Source organism: Vombatus ursinus, unplaced genomic scaffold (assembly GCF_900497805.2).
Source record: "Vombatus ursinus unplaced genomic scaffold, bare-nosed wombat genome assembly UNPS02014775.1, whole genome shotgun sequence".
Classification (NCBI taxonomy): Eukaryota; Metazoa; Chordata; class Mammalia; order Diprotodontia; family Vombatidae; genus Vombatus; species Vombatus ursinus.
In genome coordinates this window covers 1,424,070-1,437,857 of record NW_020954553.1, presented here as the reverse complement: position 1 = coordinate 1,437,857, position 13,788 = coordinate 1,424,070, and the positions used below count along the sequence as shown (strand labels likewise).

Sequence of the window (13,788 nt, the reverse complement as noted above, 5' to 3'; positions counted from 1 at the left end):
TGACCATCAAGTAAACAGCATACATGGAAAAGAGAAGAAGGAAGGGCCAGTACAGAGTTTTGGGGGAACACCCAGGGTTAACAGGTGTGATCTAGATGAAGATAAAGAAAAGGAGAATGAGGAGGTTGGAGAGGTAAGAGGAGAACCAGGACAAAACAATGTCACAAAAACCTAAAGAAAAGAGAGTCTCAAGAAGAAGACAGTGAACAATAGTGTACAAGGATGTAGAGGGTTCGAGAAGGATGAGGATTAAGAAAACACCATTAGATCTGGCAATTAAAAGAACACTGGTAACTTTGAAGAGAGCAGATTAAGTGGAATGATGAGGTCCAGTCGAAGAATCACAGAATCTCAGAGAGTATTCATGCTTTAATTAATAGCTAAACTAGATAACTTCTAAGGTACCTTCCAATGCTAATTTGATAAGTTAAAATAGACAAAGAAGAGAAATTAATAAAGTTCCTCAGTGATATAGTGGAAAAAGCAATGGATTGAGAGTGAGAAGGCCTGCACATGAGCCCTGTCTTTTACTATTTGGTGTCCTTAGGCAAATTATTTAAACTCTCCAAACCTCAGTTTCTTCATCTGGAAAATGGGGATAATACCTGAAGCACCTACCTACTTCACTGGATTGTGAAGAACAAATGAGATAATGTATGTAATGAACATTATAAACCTTAAAGCACTCCCTAAATGTCAGCTATCATTAATTCAAAGAGATAAAAAGAAGAATTTTATAAAAATACTCACTGGTATAACAGAAATAGCGAAACACTGAGTGAGAGGCCCTGAAGTTTGAGTTCCCTCTACTACTTACTAACTGCCTGACCACTGGCAAGCTACTTAACCTCTCTAAGGCTCAGCTTCCTCACCCATGAAAGTCAGAGGAGGGTTGTTGGGAGGGTCAGATGAAATAATGGATACACAGGTCTCAATAGCTGCAAAGTATTATGTAAATGTAAGCTGTTACTTCCATCATTACTACAGATACACAGCATCCACAGGCAAATGAAAAATACCTTTGTTATTGTCCTTACTCATCAAAGAAACAATCCAACAAATGACTGCTCAGAAAGACAGGAATCTACCGTGCCACTCAATGAGAGACTGCTGAGTTCTTACAAGTCCCTGTTACTCTAGGGTGACTGTCACGGCTGCTCTGAGCCAGACAATGTGGTATAAGAGCAGATGGCAGACCCAAATCTGTCAACACAGAGGAGTGTGACAAAATATTTTGCTTCACAGTTGTGTTAAAAGCATCATCGTACATGTGTATCCACACCCCCTCCCAAGGTTTTAATTCAGCTCTGTCTGGCATCACAGTAACATGGTCCATGCTTTCACCATGTGTTATTTTAACACACTGTATTTGGTTTTAATCCAGGACTAATATCTCAGAGCCAAGTTTTTTACATCTTCACTATTACTACCCTAGCACTCAGTGTTCTATGCAGAAAGAGAGAGCTATGATATGGGAAGGGGTATTTGATAAAGACAAGTAGAAGTAAAGGCCAGAGAGAGGAAAAATAATTAAAGACTCAGAGTCGGAAGGAATTTTATGGATAATCTAGTCCAAGGGTGGGGAACCTGGCCCTCTAGGTCCTCAACTGCAGCCCTTTGACTGAATCCAAACTTCACAGAACAAATCCCCTTAATAAAAGTATTTGTTCTGTAAAACTTAAGACTAGATTGTAGTCCACACCATCCCCCACATGGAACATGGTTATCCACTACAATACCTTAAACAAGTGGTCCCTCAATCTCTGTTTGAACACCTCCGATGACAGGGAAATTATTGCTTCTTCAGGCAACCCATTCCTTTTCTGTGTATCTCTGCTTAGGAAGTTCCCGTACATCTGTTCCCTGTATCTCCCATCTATTGCTCATCATCTTACCCTCTGCTGTAATACGTCTATTACAAGAGTAAGTCTGTTCTTGGTGATCATGTTCTTCCCTTGAGTCTTCTCCAGGCTATACATCCTTCCGAATTCAATTTTTTGAGATATCTTCTCTTCTGGGGAAACTGCACTCATTCTCATAACTATATGAAATGGCTGCTCTAAGAAGGTTATGAAGTGGAAAGAGCACTTGACTGGTAAGAATCTGCAGCAGATCCAACTCTGTCTCTCTCTCCCAGTTACTTACCACCTGTACTGACTTGGTTCAAGTCACTTCACCTTCTCAGTTACTGTTTCCTCATCTGTAAAGTGGAGCACACTTACACCACCTGCTCTACAGGGGAAGTGTGAGCAAAGTGCTTTGAAAGGCACTGTATAAAAGTGAGGGGCTACCAGTAATAAATTTGTAACAAAATGTTATTGTAACAACAACAATAATTTTTAGACAAGCAGCATTTCCTCATAGGGCTTATGAAGACTTGACTGGTTTCAAGTTTCCAAATATTAAACTATTCTATGCCTTACTTCTAATTACTTGAAAAACTGTGAATTGAGAGAACATTTGAAAATGCCACTTCATGGACATCTAACTTATTGAAGATACCAATGCAGATGATAACTTGAGCCTAAGCCATTTTCATAAGCAGAAAGAGAAGTCACATCCAGCTTACAGTACAATCTCATGTAGTATAAGTTCAGAAGAAGAAAGAGGAGGTGAGAAGAGTGGTCTTTAGGCAGTTCACTATAATGCTTCATTCCATGCACTGACAGAGAAACATAAATTGCCTACGTGCACCTAATAACCGACAGAAACAAACTAGGCATCAAATAAGGGGATCTGCCAACACCTAGAAAACTGGGGAATACATGCCTAATTATACCAAATGACGTTTCTTCACTTGGAGCTAACAGTGCTCTTGCACTGCTCTAATGAGCTAATTTTATAATGCTGATATCAATTATTTATGTTAGACTATCAGGCTGCTACCTCTGTATCCTTGCCTTATCAAAACTTTATACATCCTGCTGTCTCGCTCTGGCCTGCTTACTGTTCTTCACACAGAACTGTCCTTTCTCCTGCCTCTCTATGTTTGCAGTGATTGTCCCCTATGCTCAGAATGCCTATCAGAAAAAAAACAGTCAATGACAGCAATCCCTTCAGACTCAAAACAGTGGGGAAGCTCCAAGGGAAAGAGGTATGTCACTAAGAGGTGGGACAAAAATCCTCTCTGCCTTGGGTAAACCTATCTTCCACCTGTGGATGACTCATCAAAAGTGGGAGAACCAGAAAAGGGGCAGACAAGTCTCTAGGAGAAGCTTCTCCATCTGCTATCTGATTACAAATGCTGTTTGTTCTGCTGAAGATCTTCTAATCATAAGTAAGAACTGCTTCACTCTTTGTATTTGTGTCCACAGTGCCTGGCATACAAGAGGTGCTTAATAAATACTTGCTGACCAAATCAAAAAAGTATTTCTAAGGCTCTGCCTCCAAATACTACCTAGATCCTTTTTGAGAGGATCTCATTGAAGAAATCACTGGAGGTATTCAGAGAGAGGTGCAATGACCACTTACTCTGTCTGTCACAAATGGGTTGTGTCAAGATTCTATGGTATTTTAAAATACACCACACCTAGAAAGCAGGTATCTGCTGAACCCCTTTTTCATAGGATTATTTAACACAGCACAATATATGGACAGGTCCCCTAATAGTCTCTCCTGCTCCCATTATTGCTTTCAGAATACAAAAAAGGAATTGGCAAGGGGGGCAGATTAGACAGGATAGCAGAGGTGGAGTAGAAAGAACCCTGGACTTGAAAGTGGGAGAGCAGGATTCTAGTCTCAGCTCTGCCACTCAGTAACTGGCTATGTTATCATAGATAAATCCCCTTCTTTCTGGGCCACAGTTCTCAATCTGTAAAGTGGGAGGGCTGCACTAAGTGATCTACCAGCATTCTTCCATCTCTGTAAATCTGAACCTCTAAGGTCTCTTCCAGCACTAGAAATCTATGATGTCATGAACAGTTGATTTGTAGACAGCTGTAATCCTCCTCCTTCCCCTTACTTATTAAGGACAATGAAGAAATAAAGAGACAGTACACATTCAGTACAAACCTCCATCAAGGCTCCGAGAGGCCCGTTTGCTTGCTGTACGCTCAAAGTGTGGTGCAGGCCTGTCAATAAGAGCACTGGCTTGTCTGGTCTGGGCCTGAGTCCGGCCACTGTAACGAAATTTGGATCCTAGGGCAAGGAACCTGCTCTTGGGAATGGTTTCGGTGGATGTTAGTCTGGAAGAGATATACACATACATATACTGTACTTAGCTTCCTGATTTCAAGACCCAACTATCGTACACAGCAGAATATTTCAAAAGAAAAAAATGGTTCACAACATTTCTTATAACAACTTGAAGCAGACTAAGAAAAAGGTTATCAAAGTAATTATATTACTAATTCTGTCAGTTCTCAAACATGCTTTATTAGGGGTCTGTAATATATGAGAACCAAGAATAATCATGTTAAATGCCCCAAGCTCAAGTAACATTCAAGATATTATTCAATCTATCAATTCAAATTTAATAAAATCTTCTACCATCTACACACACACCCACACACACACTTTTTTCTGTGTGATTCTTAAGTGTTAATGAGCCAAAAAAAGATAAGATTTGAAAGGGTGGCATGATCTAGGAGGAAGAACACTGGACTTAGAATCTAAGCCCTGGAGTGAGCCCTGGTTCTATCATCTGCCACCTGTGTGACCTCTCTAAGCCTCTAACAAGTTGGGACCACAATACCTCTACTAGGGAAAGCACTTTGTAAAACTGCAAAGCACTATGTGAAATTTAATTGATATTATTCTTGGAATCTTCCCATTTAGGCTACTGAATGCAACTAGGATTTAAATCAACTAATTCCTGTGGGGAGGAAAAATAATTTCATACAGCACATATTTCTCTCCTTTTCATAATCTGAAATGAATGACTAAATTATTACATATGTACTCCCACTGACACAACAGACTTATTTAAATATCGTTCTACAAAATGACCAATCACCTACAGCCAAATTTCACATTACAATACATTAAAGTATTCAAGTGCATTCCTTTCTACTATTCTTCCCTCTCTTTTCTGAAACCCTACATTTTTCTTGGTTGGATTAAAGCAAAAAAAGATGGGAATACAAAGGAAAGAAATCTATAATGTCAATAGCTAATATTAGTCCCAGAATGGGTCCAACATTTGCTTCCACAACTTATTCTGTAATGGAAATTGAAAATAACATATTTTCCCCTGTATTTTATCCCTGTCCACTGTTTCTATGGAGATAAACAGGATATGAAAATATAAAATGGGATGATAACAACACCTACCTCCTAAGGTTGCTGTGACAATCAAATGAGATCATATTTGTAAAGTGCTTTGCAAACCTTAAACCACCATATAAATGCTCACTATTAATAGTACTTACACTATTCATGTATAAGGAGCCAAGTGAAAAGGTCTCCTCACTGGCTTGTCTGCCGACCCCCATGACAGGAGGCAGACTCTCTGTGTCCAGAAAAGCGCTAGAATCACAAAAACTGAAGGGGAATAAAAAAAAGCTTTCCTGGCTTTTTCTGACTCTCTAGAACAGCTGGGCTTCAGGGCCAGGTGCTGTGTGAAGTTTCACTCTCACTATGCAGCAACCACTAGGTTCACACAGCGTGGACTTCAAAAGTCACAGCAGGGGAGAGAGAGGTTAGTGAGTAGAAAACCACATGGCTAAAGTATACTAACTAGTTCCTCCCTCCTATAGTTTTCTGGTCCTGCCTCAGAACTACAGAGAATGCTACTGAGCTCCCAGGAAAGAAAGGGAACTCTCTTCTTCCACCCACCCACAGATTATGGAAATATTGAGGCATGTCTGCTTGAGTCTGTTCACTACTCAAAGAAGAGAATTTGGCTTATTTTGGATTACTGAAGATGAACTTATCCAAGCTGCATAGAATACCACCCAACCATACAAAGAAGCACTGTGCCAACATTTAATTACTGTCAAATTAAATTACAATAAAAGAATTTAAAAGGAGAGCATTTAGCCTTGGGAAATACTTAAGTAAGAAATATACCTGAAAAATGTATGATGCTCTACACATACTTTCCACAATTTCTTAGCTGCTCGATAACTGGGAAGTTTGAATCCAATGGTACTTTCATATTGCTCATGCTATTTAAAAAACAAACAAACAAAAAATCAAATATTGAACACCCTCCTAAGAACAGTTCTGTATCCACAGAAATACAGGCTTCTGAAATCCTATACTGCTCCAAATATAGACCATCCCAGAATGCAGGACGACACCACTAGGCATACCAACTAAGTTGGAAGGGATCTACTCCAACCCATACCTAAACAATCATTCCCTTTGCAATGTCTCCAACAAGTAGCTCACCAGCCTTCACTTGAAAACTCCCAGGGATAGAGAACTCACTGCCTCCTAAGAGAGTACATTTCACTTTTGGACAGCTTTTCTTTAAAAAGCTTTTCTTTACCTTACCCAAAATTTGCCTCTCTACAATTTCTACCTATGTCTCCTTAAAATGAGAACCCTTTGAAGGAAAAACTGTACAGGTATAGAGTGAAAAATGTGCTATTAGATGTTATATTAAGGTTTTAAACTCAGGACAGATTTTGGGTGGAAAGTGTGGGTTATATTCAGACCAACATGACACTATTAAAAAGCATGCTATCAGTTTGGGGACATAGGATATCAGCGAAAATTTTAAGCTTGCTAGAAGTTAAGAAATTTATTGAAAGGAAAGCTTTTTTCCTATAAGATAGGATACTTCCTTCCACAACTACAAAGTCAAACAGCATACTTTATTTTTTTGTCCAAGGAGCAGGGGGAAGCCTCAATTATACATTTTATTTCAGTTCATTCTTCTAGGTGGGTAGGAAGATGGGCTGCTGAATGGATCAATTATAGTTCATTCCTGATTGGTATTGGAGTTATTATTATCAAATATATGGATTATACCAGGGTAGGGAACCTGTGGCCTCTAGGTCCTCAAGTGCTGCCCTTTGACTGAGTTCACACTTCACAGAACAAATCCCCTTAATAAATGGATTTGTTCTATAAAACTTGGATTCAATCAAAAGGCCACACCCAAGGACCTAGAAGGCCACAGGCAGCCTCAAGGCCAAAGGTTTCCCACCCCTGCATTTTCTCTCTCAGCCTTGTTTGTTTTGAGGCCACCTGACTTCACTTAATGATCACTAGGTGATTCTCAGGATCAGTCACTGTAATTACTCATTAGCAATTCCAGTGATAGTATCTGGTTTGGAAATTCAGATTAATGATCTAAATCAGGTTCTTTTATTTATATGTATAATATATATGTATGTTTTCCCTTGTTTCCATTAACCTATGTATTGAAGGGGTGGCTACTAGTGTTTTTCATTCCACTTTCACTGAAGGCACCCACACTATGCCTAGATGAATGAAAAAAGCTGCCTAGCCTGTCTCTGGCTTCTTCGTTCTCTAATCTATCTTATATAAAGAGAATTTTATGATCATCTGTCATTTTAATTATGGAACTCACCTTTTCAGAAAGCTAAGGCTTCCAAATGCCTGATTTACTGAATTAAATGTTTAATTATGTCTACCATAAGTTTTTGAGTGTTTTAACTATCTACATAATGTCTGCATATTTGTTTTTACCAATTTAACAATACTTAGACACAGAGGCAAGTTCAATTAGGTGATGAACAAATGCTTCAATGACAACATGGTATGTTAGAATGGAAAAAAGCAATGGGCTCTGGGTTGGGAATCCTAGGTTTTAGCCCTGGCTTAGACACTCACACTGGACAAGTAAAGGTCTTTTGGGACCTCATTTTTCTCAACTGCAATATAAAGGGGCTGAACTAGATTCTCCAAGGCTCCTTAGGCTTTTAAAGTCCTATGAATCTATGCTTTGCCCATCATCTCTTTATCTTTCTCAGTGCCTAAAAGTGGGTTTTTTTTAAACCGTAGAAATTTTTAAAATACCATGCAACAAATACAAAAATGCTTACATGTTAGATCAATTTTCACCAGCAGGTGGTGGTATACACAAAAGAATGAATCATTTACACTAAACTGAAAATTGCCCACAAAACAACACTAGGTCGTGGGGTATGTGACTTCATACACAGTTATATCAAAGCCAGAAGCAATGTGGTTCCAAAACTGAGTGATTCTTCTTAAGAGTTCAACAGGGATACAATACTAAGTTAGAGACACTAGGAGAAGACTCACATACTCATGAAAATGGAGGACAGCAGAATGATTAGATAATGGCAATTCTTAAATAATCCAAATACAGTTCAGCATAGCATCAGTGTCAAATTACTTTGCCACCATGTTTTTACTAGCATAAGCAGAAAACAAAACTGACTAATCTGTATTTTTTAGGCTTCAAAGTAAGAGCCCTTAATAACTGCTTGTCGATTTGACTTGTCTGGGCTCCTCTATATGGTAATACACAATTTTCCAACAAGCAGTAGAATGGGTAGTGTTTTCAGAGTTACTAGCCACTTACTATGTCTGTTTCATCCCTTTTCTGGGCCTCAGTTTCTTCTTAAGTAGTTTGGACTAGAGGATCGTTAAAGTCCCTTCCATCTCCCAATGTAATAGCCTAAAGGCCAGCAGGAAGGACGAGGAAGAGAAGCACCAAGGAGGCTAAGCATGCAATGAACAATCAGATCCTGAATGACTAATGGGGGTGGGGGGAAGGGGAGGCCATGGTGAAACTGGAATGGAGAAGCATCATCTATGCTGAGCCTATGAGTAGTCTGAGGGAAAAACCAAGGACCCCATACCTCTCCAGGTCGAATCTTGATAAAAAAGCTGCTACGCTTATAGGAAATCTTCAGCACTTTGGGCCAAGGAAAGCGGTTAATTCTCAGCTTGTCTTTGTAAACAAGAAGGCCACTGGAACACACTCCCAATATGATGTCCACTCCCTCCAAGTCCTGAAAGAGTAGCAAATATCAACATCTCAAATATGCAGGAAAAAACATTTATCTATGTTATACAAAAATGATTTTCCTAAAATGCCATTTTGACCAGGTCACCCCACTTCTAAATTACCCCCCATGGTTCCCTATTAGCTTTAGGATCACATATAAACTCTTTTGTCATTTAAAGCCATTCGCAACCAGGCCCCATCCCACTATTCCCGCTCTACCACGCACTATTCCCCTCCACACACTCTAAGACCCAGCCAAACTGCCCTTCCTGCTGTCTTGTCACACGTACCATCATGTCCCACCTCTGTACCTTTGTCCTAGCTGTACTCCTTGCCTAGAACACACTCCCTCTTCAGCACTGCCTCTTAGAATACCTGGTTTCTGTGAAAACAAAGCTCAAGAGCTGGGTTCTCCATTAGGTCTTTCCTAGTTACCTCCTGACTGTTAGTGCCTCCCCCCTTCACCTCATTATCTTATATCTGCTTTGCAAATTTTTTAATATCCTTACATATGTGTATGCTATCTCACCTCATAGAAAGTGAGCTTCTTGGGGGGGCAGGGACCATTTTGTTTTTTCTTTGAAACCCCAGTTTCTAATGAGCACCTGGCACATAGCAGATCTTTAAGTGTTTGTTGGTAGACTGATTGTGTATAGCTGCATTTATTCTGTATATGTTTATAAGTGTACATGTTAACTTCTCAATGGAACACGAGCTCCTTGGGGGTAGGGAATGCTTCCTTTTTGTCTTTATACCCCCAGTGCCTGGTAAAGTATCTGGCATAGAGAATAATAATAGTAGCTAGCATTTTAGAGGGCTTTAAAGTTTGCAAAGCACTTTACAAATATTTTCTCATAGGATCCTCACAACAACCCTGGGAGGAAGGTGTTATTATTATCATCACCATTTCACAGATGAAGAAACGGAGGTAGACAAATGTTAAGTGACTTGCCCTATGTCACACAGCTAGTGTCTACAACTGGGATTTGACCATAGGTCTTCCTGATAGCCACCTAGCTACCTACTCGGCAAGTGCTTAATAAATACAAGCTGATCTACTGATTGGAAAAAAAAAAAAAAGAACGCTATCTTAAATTCTAGACCTCCAAAAACCATAGGTAAACCTTTAGTATTTGCAATGAAATGGTGGTGAAGGGTCAGGGTCTGTGATTTCATCAGTGTGAGGAACTCCCAGTGTTTAAACTCCCTCCCCACTGATACAGATCAGCAGCTCCCCCATAATTTAACACCTCAGAGAACTACCTGGGGCAAAAGCCCATGTTCTCCCCCATGGTCACACAGCTCATATGTTGTCAGAAGCAGGACCTGAAACAGTTCTTGCTGACTTCAAGGCCAGGCCTCTTTTATATGTGACACCATACTGCCTGTCACTTCTGATAATACTTCCCATTAAAGCTGGAAAGACTTACTTGACAAAACCAACTTGTAGAGATATACACAACCATAGTACTTTGAATAAAGCAGGAGCTTATCAAAAGAATCTTTTACTAATAATAAGAAGAGATTAAACTTAAATTTATATTTCACAGAGGTAGTCTACAAAAGAATAACTGAGTACACACATCAGTCCTCAGGCACCTGCTGCCTGCTCACAGCACAAAGACTGTGAGAGCTTTTGTTATACATGGTGTCCCAAAATGTCTTAGTGCAGCTTTAAGCTTTAATAGTATATTATGCTATTAAATAAATTTAATAATCATTCAATACACCCTGTGTACTCTAAGCAAGTAGCAAGACTTCATTAATTTCTACCTTTTAAATACTTGCACAGCTTTGGTAACAACACTAAGTTCACATCTTAAATCATTTGCTATCAGATTCAGTTTTTCATTTCTTCATTCAGCAAACATAATGAATGCCTAACATATACAAAGTTCTGTGCAACAGATTGTGTTGGATACAAACACAGATAAAGCAATTCCTGCACTCAAGGAGTTTATATTCAGGAGGTGAAGAAGATAAAAAATATACACAAATATTAATCATGGCTCAAATTTCTAAAGAATTTTAAAGTTTACAAGGCACTTTCATTTCACAGCAAATGCAATAATTTATGTCATACAAGTATGACCATCCCCAATTTTCAGATGAAGAAGCAGAAGGCTAAAAAAGTGACATGCTTGAGGTTACAATTGGTCAGCACAGAGCTGGGACTAAAATCCAGTTCATCTCAATCCTAGATTAATGCTCCTTCCACAATGTGATATGGCAATAATACAAAACAGAACTTGACAGGTACTACAAAGTGCCTTCCCCATGGGACTCAAAGAGACTCTGTTTGGTCTCTTGTCCAATATTCACATACCTGATCCACTAAATGGCTTGAGAAATAATTTTTACAACAAATTAAGAAAAACACTGATAAGAAGAAAGTATTCAATTTCAGAAAAGCGATGTGATGTAACTGAAAGAACTCAGGACTTGAGGCCAGACCTAGGCCCAACATTTAACAGCTATAAGACCTTAGCCAGATTTTGTCCAATGTGCTGGTCTCTACCTAGAAGGTCCTTTTTATTTTGACTTACAAAACATGTAACATTTATCCTAACTGCCTGAGTGATCTCTCACAGGAATAAAACTTTTAGGAAAATAACCTAGTTTCAGTATTCTTAGGGCCAGAAGAGACCCTGAGTGTCATCTACTCTGAGCTACTGGTCATTATAGATACTGTAACACCACTAATTTGTGGCATGGATGCTTGTCATCACTTTCAAATATAAATACAACTGTCTATAAAGACTATCATTAGAGCAAAACATCATCAAGACTACATAAATCAATATATTGTATCTCTTAAGCCTGTAATCTCTTTGGCAGTGGGGATTTAATCATACATAATGGAGAAAACAATGGATTTAGAGGCAGTAGAAAAGTTTGAATATGGGCTTCACAAGTGATTAGCTGTGTTACTTTGACCAAGTCATTTATCCTTGTAAGATGGAGATAATCCCTGTTGTACTATCAACTACACAGGGATGGTCTGAGGAACAAATGGATTCTCAACTCCAGTTTTTCATGGGTATGTGTTCTTGCCCCACCAACACTGAATACAAGTCCTCTATGTCTTAGCAGTTTTCATCACCTTTGGATGAAAAGCTTCTTTGAACTCAATAAAGTTGTTCTCAGGATGACAGATACATAGTCTATAACTGTGATCATTTTCAAAGCTTAGTAGGAACTAACAGAGTTTGCACTCTACTAATGTTAACAGAGCCTTCAAGTACCTAGGGCTGCTACACAAAATAAGGGCTGGGAGGAAGACTTTGCAGGATGTTTACCTACAGGGTTTTGTAGCAGTGAAATGGTATATAAATATACTTATTTGCATGACTTTTTAAAAATACATTTTTATTGCTATCTTATCTTTCTATACCACCTATCCTGATTTCCCTACGTATCTCTCCTTACCACCCATAGAGAGCCACCCCTTATAAGAACAAATAAAAAAGAGGTAGAAAACCAGTTCAGCAAAAGTAACCAAGATTCAAACAAGTCTGACATTCTATGCATTATAGATGCATACTAATTAGGGCAGTATTTTCAGGTATAACTTAAAACCCTAAAAGGCTCAATACTCCTCCTCAGGTATCACAGTAAAAGGTAAGGAAGATATTATGTATGCAATCACCCTCCACTTAGATATCTGACCACCCTTGCTACATTTTAAGTTACCTGAAGGATCATATCTTATTCTTTCTCATAGCTTGTTCATTTTAGACACTTATTAAGCCAAGGTTATCATTACCTTTGCTTTATGAAAGTCAACTCCATACATGGACAGCTTTTTGGCATTTTCAAGAAATTCCAGGTCAGCCTGGGCTGGAGTCATAGACCTTTAAAGAGGAAAAAAAGGCCAAATATTATCATTTATATAATGAATAATAATAGCTTGCATTTATATACTGCTTTTAGGTTCGCAAAGCACTTCACAAATATTGTCTCATTCAAATCTCACAACAACCCTGTGAGGTAAAAGCTGTTTACTGTCACAAGTTAAAGATGAGGAAACTGAGGCCCTGAGATTAGGTGACTTGTCCACATAGGTAGCAACTATCTGAGTCTACATTTGAACTCAAATCTTCCTAACTCCAAGTTAAGTATTATTCTATCCACTATAGCAGTCTGACTACAAATGAGCGCTTTTTCAGGTAAAGATACCCAGAGACATAGATATCACACATACATACATACATACCCCCTCCATTGAAGTCTATAAAAATATTCTGCAAATCTTAAGGCACTATATGAATATGAATTATCATCATTACTACTCTAGTGCCTCAAGGTGGTGTGGATTCTCGAGAGCTATGTCCAAACGACAGAAGTGCTGGCAGTTCCTACCCAGGCTGACAGAGGACAAGAAAGGAGCCACTGTCCCAGGATCAGCCCAGCTAAGCGTGCAGAGCTTCCATATGAAAAAGCAGTACACTGGGTGATGAATTTCCAAATCACAGCAACACTAAGACATGGCTGTGTAGGGATCTACATCAATGGAAAGAGCTCCCACGTTGATGCGGTCACATATCTTTTGGAGTACTAGAGAAACAGATAATAAAATCTATCCATATAGGATGATACTAGGAAGTGGTGGCTTCTTGTTTAACAAGAATTCTAAATTTAAATTCTAAATGAGTTCTAAAGGACTGGAATTTTTAAATGAATTTCTGATATCTTTTGTTTTTATCATCACCTATATTTCTCATGGTATACCATCACCCATCTCCTCCCTCTCTCATAGTAAAAGAAAAAATTTAAAAGTTCTACAAAACTAATCAATACACCAAAAAAGTCTGACATATTCCCTACCCCACTCCTACAGTTCCCCACTTCAAAAAATAGGTGGAGGGGAGATATTGTCTCATATCTCTTCTTTG

At 38.8% G+C, this 13,788-nt stretch overlaps 1 protein-coding gene across 8 annotated transcripts in view; it reads right to left on the bottom strand.

Moving 5' to 3' along the window:
- The window catches only part of EPB41 (erythrocyte membrane protein band 4.1), a 207,054-nt gene that overhangs the window by 59,833 nt on the left and 133,433 nt on the right, over nucleotides 1-13,788 (bottom strand). For all 8 annotated transcript variants that reach the window (XM_027864668.1, XM_027864661.1, XM_027864662.1 and 5 more), the window contains exons 8-11: nucleotides 12,660-12,747; nucleotides 8,745-8,897; nucleotides 6,010-6,107; nucleotides 4,012-4,184 (exon numbers count right to left, since the gene is read on the bottom strand). In XM_027864668.1, coding sequence (XP_027720469.1) covers nucleotides 4,012-4,184; nucleotides 6,010-6,107; nucleotides 8,745-8,897; nucleotides 12,660-12,747 — 512 coding nt within the window. The remainder of the gene's footprint in view (nucleotides 1-4,011; nucleotides 4,185-6,009; nucleotides 6,108-8,744; nucleotides 8,898-12,659; nucleotides 12,748-13,788) is intronic.